At 44.0% G+C, this 12,228-nt stretch overlaps 1 protein-coding gene across 1 annotated transcript; it reads right to left on the reverse strand.

The window, feature by feature from the left end:
- Positions 1-3,534: 3,534 nt before the first annotated feature.
- LOC123124453 (mucin-1) lies at positions 3,535-4,702 on the reverse strand. Its single transcript, XM_044545070.1, has one exon. It carries the CDS (start codon positions 4,684-4,686, stop codon positions 3,760-3,762), a length of 927 nt encoding a protein of 308 aa, XP_044401005.1. The 5' UTR covers positions 4,687-4,702; the 3' UTR covers positions 3,535-3,759.
- Positions 4,703-12,228: the final 7,526 nt, after the last annotated feature.

The raw sequence follows: 12,228 nt of genomic DNA on the forward strand, positions 1-12,228 counted from the left end.
GAACTGTCATTTGATACTAGTTAGGATGAACTGTCATTTATTTAACTAGCTGCCACTACATGTTCAGATTGTGTGTGGTAAGCTCACCACTAGTTAGAAGTGGTGACAACACCTTATGCAGGTAACCAAACACCATGTCATTTGTGCGCCTAATGCAATGCGGGCAACCAAACGCCGGGTCAAAAATGGTTGTCTCATGCAACTAAGGTACATGCAGGCAACCAAACTATATGTATCTAGGGTCTTTTTGCCCGCATCCCCTCAAACCGGTTCACTAGAGCCAGGCTCGCCGGGCCAGGCTCGATTGGCAATGTAACCAAACACGCCTTAAACGTTGCACTTCAATAGCATACCCTAACTGTTGTAGAAACTCTTTGATCTAAACAGGAGACATGTGTCAACTTCACATCCATCAAAGAAATCAATTTCGCAATCACTATGAGTCATTTTTTAGCCAATCCGCATGATACTCCCCTAAATTTATTTCTACCGAGAACCGCTCTTCATTTGCTCCTATTAATACAATGGCAACAATTCGTCCCATTTCAATCCATGAATTGCAACGGTTCTTATTAAAGAGAAGACATTTCAGACCCCGGCATTAGAACTCAAACCCTAACCTCAAATTACGACTGCCATGTATAAACTTGGAATCATATATATGTAGAACTAGTTAACTCTCCTTAAGTTCTTAACGATTTAAATATATGTGAGAGTTGAATGTGTCGCCAGAGTGTGTCATTTTGCAAACTTTCACGACGGCGGTTGAGGCTGATGGGCCCGCGAAAATGAACATATTTTCTAAAACTTTAACACAAAATGAATCCAATCCAATTTTTTTCACAAAATGATCCATTTTCATGATACCCAGGGTTGGGTGCCATGCTAGATAGCACCCCCCCCCCCCCCCGCCCATTTCTTTTAGGCCTGGAGCATCATGCTAGATGACGCTAGCGTGGCGCCCCTGGCCAAACGTCATGCAAAAAATTGGCCATTTTATGAAATGTTTTTGGATTGGGTTCATTTTATGTTAAGGCCAGTTTTCTTCATTTTCATGATGGCCATGTCACGATGGCTGCGGTCAACGTGCCACGCTTGCCTGTAAGAATGCTCTAGGGGAGAGAAGAACCTTTGTTAAATAGCTTACTCCACAAATGGGACCTAGATGGGAAGAACGGCGTTGCAAAGACTGAGCTCTATGGAACCCGTTTAAAAATATCAAAATATATTTAAAAGATTCAAAAAATGTCAATATTTTTTCTACAAATACATATGCATATTATTCAAGTATTTTTAAAATTTCATTAACTAATTTGATTAGCATGCTACAGAAAGAAGAAAAATATCTGGCCCAAATACAACAAAGAAAAAGCTCATTTTAATATGTGTATTTATCTTTTTTATGTACATCACATATGAATGTATATATGTTCATGAAATTTTATACATGTATACTACAAAATGTATGTCTATATGTATATTTTTTTCAGATTTTTTTGAGACGTGTAAAAGGTATTTCCGCTGAAGAAAAACAAAGAACTCTATGGAGCTCGGCCTCTGCTTGCACTCTTTCGTCTAGATGGCAATTTTTAAAAAACTAAGACCAATTTAGGACCTCGAATGCATCTAATTTTTTATCACATCCGAGTGACCCATTTCTGTGCTGCATTAGAGCATCTACAGACGGACTCCTCAAATTGACCGGGCGGGCACGAGGACCAGTGACCGGACATGAGAGAGAAGTAAAAAGTAGTAAAAATTGACCCAACCGGGCCCGTCATATCTTCCCTATATGTCCGGGCTATCCGCGAACCCTCATATCCATCTTAAATATGGGGAGGATATGAGGGCTCGCGGACAAGCCTGGGCACGCCCGATCAATCCGTCACATAGGACGCAGCCCCACCCGGACCATATTTTCTCTTTCTTTATTCATTCTTTTCTTCCTCTCTCTTCATCTCCATCAATTACGTGCAAGTGACCGGACATATGAGGAAGAAAATGAGGATTGTGGTTGTGCGAATGAAAAAATAAAAGCTCAATACGGACACGCCCGATCACTGACCGGGCGAACGTGTCCACGAGCATTTAAGAAGTTGAATTAGAGATACGTGGCTGAAGATGCTCTTAAAGTGTTGCTGCCACAGTACTCCTGCACCAACCAAGTGGCAATTGCTCCGGTCCTAGCTCAGGCCCAGCAAAGCAAGAGTACCAACACTAGTACAGTTCATACAGCATCGGCACGCCTTCCACCTTATCCTGCATCATCATCCACACCGTGGTTCCAGATTTCCGGTGACATGTCTCCATTTTTTTCTGACGAATGCATGTCTCCGGTCTCTTAACCCCAGAAGGATGTATGTGTTAAGTGAAAAGGGTAAAGAAAAACATATCCATTGTTCCCAGAATTCTTGTGTTCAGAACAAAGAGACTGCCACTGTTCCCCGTGCGGCGCAGGACCCACTGTGTTGCCATGCACTCGTCGGCTTTTTTGCGCTGGAATCGCAGAAGGGAGGAAGAAGAGAGATCATTCCGCGGTGCGCGGCATCCGTCCTTTTCTATCGCAGTGGTGATGATCATTCACCAGTTTTCTTCAGGTTCTGCAGATGAAAGCACTCGGGAGTACCCGTGCAGCATATACTCGCTCCACGCATCGTTTTAAAATATAGTGCTTTCTCTATTCTCGTGCTTCAATTTTAACCATAAATTTAATCAATAAGACCGACTATGGCGGAAGCAAAAGTTATACCAATGAATTCGTATTTAAAAGAAGTTTTCAATTATATAATTTTTTTCTCCCGCCGCAGTCGATCTCGTTGGTTAAATTTATGATCAAAGTTAGACATCGGAAAGCACGGGGGCACTATATTTTAAAGCCGAGGGAGTAGTTCTGAAGATCTGTCTACCAAGGTTAAAGCTTCCTTTGTTTATAGGATTTTTTTTAAGAATTCTACAGGATAGGGGTTTTGTAGGAAATCGAAATTCTTTCTGCACTTTTGTACGTAGAATGAATTCTTATTCTTATGTAGGTGGTTCTCATCCTTCAAATTTCAAAGGAGAAAAAAACATTAGCAGTCCCAATGAAATCTTCTCATCCCTGTGCTATGATTATGTTACTAAACCCAAGAAGCAACAGGATAAGAAAGAAGTGTCATTTCCAGTCACCTGTGACCTGTCCCTGCCCTTAATTAAAGGGCCAATGTAGGAGCAGTTCACAACAGCATCATTACATGGGCTGGAACACCAACAAAGCTTGCCTCGGTTTAATTACTGCTCTTTCACTTCTCATTTCGTTTCAACCTGGTTCTTGGAGAAGCTCACCAACAAGTGTGTGCGTCATTTATCTTTCAGTTATTGCAGAACATCTACCGTGAAGAACGGCAAGCTCAAAACAGAAAATCGCAGTTGCTGAAGTGAACATAAAATTGAGAATGTAAAAATAAATTACTCTCGCCCCTGGTATAGAAACATAAACATTGACTTTCGTTCTTGGCTTCCTGGAACAATAAACATTGAGGACAACAAGAAGGAGCATTTGGGACATATAAAACACCAATTTTGTTCTTCAGAATTCCACACTTACATCACCATAAAATTACTACAAAAGGGAACAATAATCCCTTTTCTATACACAAGTCAACCTTCTTTTTCCACTTCATGGCTTCTTGCCACCACAATACTTTACAAGGGAAGTTACTAGTATTGTTTGTTTGACACTCGTGAGCTAGTGGAGTCTATGGAGGCGTCGGCGGTCTGGCGTCAAGACCTGGACTTGCCGGTGGTGGCGGCGGTGAAGCCGTGCATGGCGCTGTAACCGCCGGAACCAAACCCGAGGCAGCCGAGAAGCAGCGCCTGCCGGTACGGCAGGAACGTGCGCCGCCGCATATCCTCCGCCTCTGCCCGCCTCGCCTCGTAGAGGCGCTCATGCGCCGAGCTCCTTCTCCCGCGCTTCCCCACCGCCGGGATAGGGTTCTTGGTTGGAGCTGCCAGCGAGGAGTTCGTCTTGGGGCATGCTGGCGTTGGTGGACGTTGGTGCTTGGAGCCGTCAGACTTGTTCGGATGGATGAGCTTCTTCAAGAACCGCCACCGGCCGCAACTCTTCGAGGTCGAGGAGGACCCGGACGACGCCGTCGATGACGAGGACGACGACCGTGACGCTGATGTCGGCGTCCGTACAGATTCTTTCGCCGGGGCGGGCGAAGATAACGGTGACATCCAGTGTGCCCGGAATGGCGAGGCTGAGCGGGACCTGCGATGCACCGACCGGCTACGGAAACGGCCGCGCTCGTCCAATGGCGACGATGCCTCCTGCGGCGGCATCCGATCACCGTTGGGGCGGTGGGCGGTGGGCGGGGGCGCCTGCGGACGGAGGAGGAACGAAGAGAGCCGCATTGGGCGGATCTGGCCGTTGTGGAAGAGCTCGTCGGCTGAGGACATCGCGGCGGCGGCCGGGGACGGAAACTGAGAGGAGAAGTCGAAGTCGAAATCGTAGTCGCAGTCACCGGGGCCTCGTGCGGGGCTCGCCGGTGCGCTGAAGCAGTAGCCGGCGGCGGCATGGAACGACGGGTCGCGGGCGGGGCTGGACGGTGCGCTGACGAAGGGGGTGGAGCACGCGCTGCCAACGCTCACGCCGCAAGCGCCGGCGAAGTGATCGCCGGAGCTGGTGTCGGTCGTGGCGGCGGCCATTGCGCAGGCGAGTGGGGTGGTGGGGATACTGAGATGGGAAGGTGAGAAAGGCTCTTCTTATTAAGAGAGGCTGGTTGGTCGCTTTGCGTTTTAGCCCTTGATGATAAATGTGAATGAACTCGATGAAGCACAACATTAATTTTGGATGCATAGTTATTGGGTATATTAATGCAATGGTAAATTAAGATCGTCATCACCTAACATTTTCCGATTATGGCACATTTGATTGGTATTGAAGTGTTGTTGCTAGGCTAGTCACAATGTGAAGTAATTTAGACTAGTAATTAGTCATCTATTTACTTACCGGGCATCTTTAGTCGAACCCCTAAAAGGCTTTAGAGGAGTAAAATTTTGGTTTTACACCTTTAATCGGCACTAGCCGAACTCATAAACTGTACTATAAAGGATTAAAAAATTACTCCTCGACTCGGCAGATGCCTAAATATACTCCTCCGCCGAGCGGCGGACTACCAAATCTCCCCCCTCCCCTCGGCCGCTCCCACCCCACCCCCGCGCCGCATCTACTCCAGCTTGTCGATTCCCGCCTCCGCCGGCGACCACCCGCAACCGCCGACGCTCCGGATGACCCGCTAAAGTCTCCACCCACCCGGATTTGGGCCTCTCTCATCGGCGACATCGTGTTTGGGATGGATTCGACGGGTACCAACTCGCGCAACCCCCAGAACGAGTCTGCACCGCATCTCGGTATGGCCTTCTCCCCTAGGCGCTCGGAGCTCAGTTATCGACCGGCCACCGACACAGCTACGCACTGTGGTCGTCGGCCTGGCTCAACCCTAGCCCAGCAGCTCGCCGGCTCCCCGTTGCCGATCATCAAGTGTGGCCACTACCCGCAACATGTGCTATGCCGAGTTTCGACCACGCCGCAACATCCCAGATGGGTGTTCTTCAAGTGCAAAAAGATGGGGTGAGTGCTTGTTTCTCCGGTTGTTATTCAGATTCGTCGCAATTTGTAGCTTATTGTTTGCTCAAAATTGTGTGTAGGATGGATGCAAGTTTTGGTATTGGGAAGAAGGGTGCATTGATCTATTGATAGCAATAAATTTGCTAGATGTTCGTACACTATTTGCTAGAGTTGAGACAGGAGATGAGTATAGAGATGACACAATGTCCAATTGTATGGAGGCGGGGAAGAACGAAGTGTGCAAGCTCAAGAAGCCGATAGAGAACTGCAACAATGTGTGCAACGAAGACATAGAGAAAATATTAATCCAATTAGTGGGACCAATTATGGAAGTTGGATCTCTATTAAAGTGTCCAATTGTGGTTCTGGTTTTCTTTAGATCGAGAGAGAATCAAGGTAATAGAAAATTTACCTTACGGCCAAGATGTAAGAGGAATGCAAACTTTTATGGGGCATGCTAGTTTCTACTGAAGGTTTATTAAAGATTTCTCCAAGATTTTAGAACCTTTGACTGGCCTCTTGCAGAAAGATGTACCCTATTCTTTTGATGAGAATTGTACACATGCTTATGAAAAGCTTAGGGATGCACTGATTACGGCTCCCATCATCCAGCCCCTGAAGTGGGATGAACCTTTTGAGATAATGTGTGATGCTAGCAATTATGCTATTGGATCTGTCCTAGGACAGCGAGATGATAAAAAACTTAACATTGCCTTTTATGCTAGTACGAGTCTGGATGATGATCAGAAGCATTTAGCCACAACTGAGAAAGCATTATGATACGTCTCCAACATATCTATAATTTTTGATTGTTCCATCCTATTATATTATCTGTTTTGGATGTTTAATGGGCTTTACTATGCACTTTTATATTATTTTTGGGACTAACCTATTAACCGAAGGCCCAGTGCAAATTGCTGTTTTTTTTGCCTATTTCAGTGTTTCACAGAAAAAGAATATCAAACGGAATCCAAACAGAATGAAACCTTCGGGAGAGTTATTTTTGGAACAAACGCAATCCAGGAGACTTGGAGTGGACGTCAAGGAAGCAACAAGGAAGCCACGAGGCAGGGAGGCGTGCCCAGGAGTGGTAGGCGCGCCCCCCACCCTCGTGGCTCCACCGACCTACTTCTTTCGCCTATATATACTCATATACCCTGAAAACATCCGAAAGCACCACAAAACCCTATTTCCACCGCCGCAACCTTCTTTACCCGTGAGATCCCATCTCGGGGCCTTTTCCGGCGCTCCGCCGGAGGGTCGATCACGGAGGGCTTCTACATCAACACCATAGCCTCTCCGATGATGTGTGAGTAGTTTACCACAGACCTTCGGGTCCATAGTTATTAGCTAGATGGCTTCTTCTCTCTCTTTGGATCTCAATACAAAGTTCTCCTCGATCTTCTTGGAGACCTATTCAATGTAATTCTTTTTGCGGTGTGTTTGTCGAGATCCGATGAATTGTGGGTTTATGATCAAGATTATCTATGAACAATATTTGGTTCTTCTCTGAATTCTTATATGTATTATTTAAATATCTTTGCAAGTCTCTGCGAATTATCAGTTTGGTTTGGCCTACTAGATTGATCTTTCTTGCAATGGGAGAAGTGCTTAGCTTTGGGTTCAATCTTGCGGTGTCCTTTCCCAGTGACAACAGGGGCAGCAAGGCACGTATTGTATTATTACCATCGAGGATAAAAAGATGGGGTTTATATCATATTGCTTGAGTTTATCCCTCTACATCATGTCATCTTGCCTAATGCGTTACTCTGTTCTTATGAACTTAATACTCTAGATGCATGCTGGATAGTGGTCGATGTGTGGAGTAATAGTAGTAGATGCAGAATCGTTTCGGTCTACTTGTCGCGGACGTGATGCCTATGTACATGATCATGCCTAGATATTCTCATAACTATGCGCTTTTCTATCAATTGCTCGATGGTAATTCGTTCACCCATAGTAAATTATGCTATCTTGAGAGAAGCCACTAGTGAAACCTATGGCCACCGGGTCTATCTTCCATCATATTATTTTCCTATCAATTTACTATTTCTTCCGTCTTTTATTTTGCAATTTTTACTTTCCAATCTATATCATAAAAATACCAAAAATATTTATCTTATTATCTCTATCAGATCTCACTTTTGCAAGTGGCCGTGAAGGGATTGACAACCCCTTTATCGCGTTGGTTGCAAGGTTCTTATTTGTTTGTGTAGGTACGAGGCAACTTGTGTGTAACCTCCTACTGGATTGATACCTTGGTTCTCAAAAACTGAGGGAAATACTTACGCTACTTTGCTGCATCACCCTTTCCTCTTCAAGGGAAAACCAACGCATGCTCAAGAGGTAGCACATTACTTGCCATTGTCTTTGCTTGTGACAAATTTAGACCTTACATTATTAACTCTAAAGTAATTGTGCATACGGATCATTGTGCCTTACTTATCTTGTTAGAAAGAAGGGCGCTAAGCCCTGTTTGATTCGATAGATATTGTTGCTTCAATAGTTTGATTTGCAGATAGTAGATCAAAGGTGCGAAAACAACCTGGTGGCAGATCACCTATCACACACGGAGAGGATACCTTACTAACCCGTTCCAATAAATGAGTTCTTTCTAGGTGAGAGTTTGGCTATGATTAAAAAGATAGATCCTTGATTTGCAGAATATGCTAACTTTGTTGTAGGAAAGTACATGCCATCGGATATGAACTATCATCAGAGAAAGAAGTTCTTCAATGAGTTAAAGTACTACTTCTGGGATGATCTTTTCTTTACTGGCATGGGCCAGATAACATGATTAGACGGTGTGTTCCAGAACATGAGATGAACGCCATTCTCGATAAGTGCCATAGTAGCCCTTACGCAGGACATCATGTTGGGGACCGAACCGCTACCAAAGTACTTCCATCATGATTCTATTGACTTACACTTTTTAGATATAGGCACATGTTCGTTAAAAGTTGTGATGCATGTCAACGCATAGGTAATATAGGTAGAAGACAAGAAATGCATATGAACTATAATCTAGTTTGTGAACCTTTTGGTGTTTGTGGCCTAGATTATTTGGGACCATTTCCGGTCTCCCATGGGCATACTCACATTCTTGTGGCTGTAAATTATGTTACCAAGTGGGTTGAGGAAATCCCTACGCACCACACCGACGTTGGAACCTCACTAAAAATGATAAAGGACATCATTCTTCCCAGGTTTGGAGTACCTAAAGTTTTTATTACTGACGGTGAATCTCATTTTATACAAGAAATTCTCAGGAGGATCCTTCATAAGTATGAAGTTACGCACCGAATAGCTTCTCCCTTATCATCCACAAACAAGTGGCCAAGTTGAACTCTTAAACCGAGAGGTAAAGATGATACTATAGAAGATGGTGCAGAAATCCAGAAAAGATTGGGCAAGAAAGTTAAATGAGACCCTTTGGGCCTACCGCACCGCCTACAAGTACCCAATGGGTATGACACCATATAAGATGGTATACAGTAAGGCATGCCATTTACCCCTAGAGTTAGAGCACAAAGCTTATTGGGCAGTCAAAATGTAAATTTTGATCTTAAAGAAGGAGGGAGAAGAGAGTGTTAGATATGCATGCCTTAGGAGAGCTTTGGAATAATGCATATGAAAGTGCCCGGTTGTTTAAAGAAAAAGTTAAGATGTGGCACGATGAGAAGATCTTGAAACGACCATTTTCTACGGGGAACAAAGCCCTCCTATTTAATTCTCTCCTTAAGTTGTTTCCAGGGAAGCTCGGATCTCGGTGGGAAGGGCCCTATGAGATTGAAGAAGTTTACAATTCCAGAGACGTTCGGATAAAAGGACGAAAAGATGCCCCGTGGATCATAAAAGGTCAATGCTTGAAGCTATACCTCGCTGATGACCAGAAGGAAGAACGAGAGGTAGAAGAGGTAATAAGTTTCAACACGATCGAAGAAGCTAAAACATTTAGAAGGAAGAAGGCAGGTATAGTAGAATAATAATGTGTCCTCTAATAGATGTCAATATTACCCTTAATTATGAGTTTTGTTTTTGTTGTGTTACACCTGTTTGACTTAGTGCTAAATCGCTTAGTTTTTGTCTGGACTTGGATATTCTCATTACTAACTTTCCAGGGAGGAAATTTCCCGAAGGAAAAGTTCCACGAGGAGGCCAACAGAATCAAAGATGCCACACCATATGACCAGCCATGGTCATATGAGCGCTCGTATCCGAAGGACGCGGAAACAGCAGAGAAGCCGGAATGAACGACGACCTATTAGAAGACCACCAGTGGTCGCATGACCACTCGCATGCTTCTTCGTCGCTAGGCGACGCGGCAACAAAGCCAAAGATGGGGTACCATCTGATCGTCTATGCTTATATGGGTGCTCGCATGGATCAACCACGTCAACGGGTATGAGAGAGAGAGAGATGTTTGGCAGCAGGTCATACGACTGGCCATACGAGCGCACCCGCACGTATGGAAGGTTGCAAGTGCTTTGTTGGCGTGATTCTTTCCCGGTTTTGTTTTGATCTATTTCTAACTAACTATTTGTGCCTAATATTGAGATTATGAGGGTTCCAAACCATTATAAAAGGCTAAGGGTCACGCTCCTTACCCCCAAACCAATCTAATCTCAAGTTTCTTTTGCATGACACCTCCTCCAAAAACCTTTAGCTACAGGTTGACGAATGTAAGGGCCGCCATGAACAATGGATCTTCTTCATCCTCCATCAGCATCATCCCTTTCCCTAACTTAGAAGAGGTGGTGACTATTGGATGGGTGAACTTCAGGAAGATGAGTCCCAAGGATGAACCACACCCAGAGGAGGAGACCAACAACAAGATGAAGGTGTTGAAGATCAAGGAGGAAGAACCAGAACAAGATGGGGATGATGAATCCACTCTGGATGGGTATCCTCCAAACCCTTATTAGTTAAATATTCGACGATTTGTTCCGTTATTTCCTCTTGGGCCTCCTCAAAAGGACTGGGAAAGGAACCACAAATCCCAAAGAATAAAAAGGAAAAGATCAAGAATATGGAGCAAGTTTCTAAAGCGTGTGTGTACACTATTGGAGAAGGGATTGATTCCTATTGGTTGATGATCAAAAACCTAGAGGCACGGGTCGATGGTCTCTTCCATAAGATCGGTCTCATGGTTGATACTCTTAATCAAAATATTGGACAACTTGAATTTTTGACCCAGATCGTGGGCGATCAGCAGAGGGTGATTGAGGAGATTAAAGGACGCTTCAAGAACATCTACACCGCCTGCAAGGATACCCAGGAGTGAGCATAAATGCTAAGTGACTGGATCTCTCCGACTTGATTGTAAGCTTTTGGAAGATCCTAGTGTATTTTCTATCTTTGCTCATATGCATTTATTTCCAGCAAGTCGAGACTAGCTCGCAGTTTTATTTCAATAAGGTTGAACCATCATTTTTCCTCTTGAACAAAGAATGATCCTTTCCATAGAGTGTTTGGATGTTTTGATGCGTGCACCATTATTGCTTTGAGAGAACGTACAAGATGATAATCATGATCTAAGTAGTATGGCATAATCACTAGTGTGATGCTCATGAGTACTTCACAGTTTTGTGACCAAGTTCTTAAACAAGAAGAGTAACTCTATATGCTAATTCACTAGAGGTTCAACTCAAAAAGTAGGAAGTGTAAGCACGATGGTAAATGATAATCTTTTCAAATTAAAAATTACTTTTCAAAAGTTCCCCATGAGGATTATGTCTAGCTTACATGTCACATTAAACAAAAGTGTGAGATGGGCATTTAGGCATGTTCTGTTGACATGTGACAAAAAAAAATTTAAAGTCACAACTTTCTGAAAAAAGATGAGAATAACAATCCCTTTTGTTTGCCGAGTTGAAACAATTATGAACCACGATACAAAGCTATGACTTGCCCACTAAAGAACAAAGTGCATTATGTGAAAGCCTTCATGATCATCCTCGTAGTGAAAATCAGCTATCACTTGTCATGATACTTTTATCCTTATCTGCTCCAGAAACTAACAATGGACTCATGCCTCTACAAATACCTATACGCCATAAATCCCAAGTTATCCTTGTTATTTAGAAGCTACAATACTTGCCCGGGGACGAGCAAGACTTGAGCTTAGAGGAGTTGATGAGTTCAATTTATGTGATGATTTTGATAGTCATTTTGTGCGTACATAGTAGGCTTTGTGGGATTTTATCGCGTTCGTGCACCTCTTTTTGTGGGTATTCCACATGTAACTCCTTTTGGAGGATATTAAAGAAAGCCTTTTGGAGGAAATAATATTGTATGGAATCCCAAGAAATAGGAGTGAAATGACATATTTAATGTGATAATCAACTACCATAAAATAATGGAGCAAAGGGACCAAAGGAAGATTGCTTGCAGCGGCTCCAAAGGAAAAGACGACGCTCCATATGAGCGCGCCTGCTCGTATGAGATGTCCTATGATATGCCAGCGTCGTTGCCTCGTCCACTTATTCCACCCCGGAGATCATCCATAGGATGGATTGGCAAGGAGGAAATCGTCATCTTCAGCACCAAACACAAGGAGGCTACAACATCATCACCACTGTTGTCGTCATCATCATCATCATCAGCACTGTCATCATCAT

The sequence above is a fragment of the Triticum aestivum genome, chromosome 5D, assembly GCF_018294505.1.
Source record: "Triticum aestivum cultivar Chinese Spring chromosome 5D, IWGSC CS RefSeq v2.1, whole genome shotgun sequence".
In the NCBI taxonomy this organism is placed as follows: Eukaryota; Viridiplantae; Streptophyta; class Magnoliopsida; order Poales; family Poaceae; genus Triticum; species Triticum aestivum.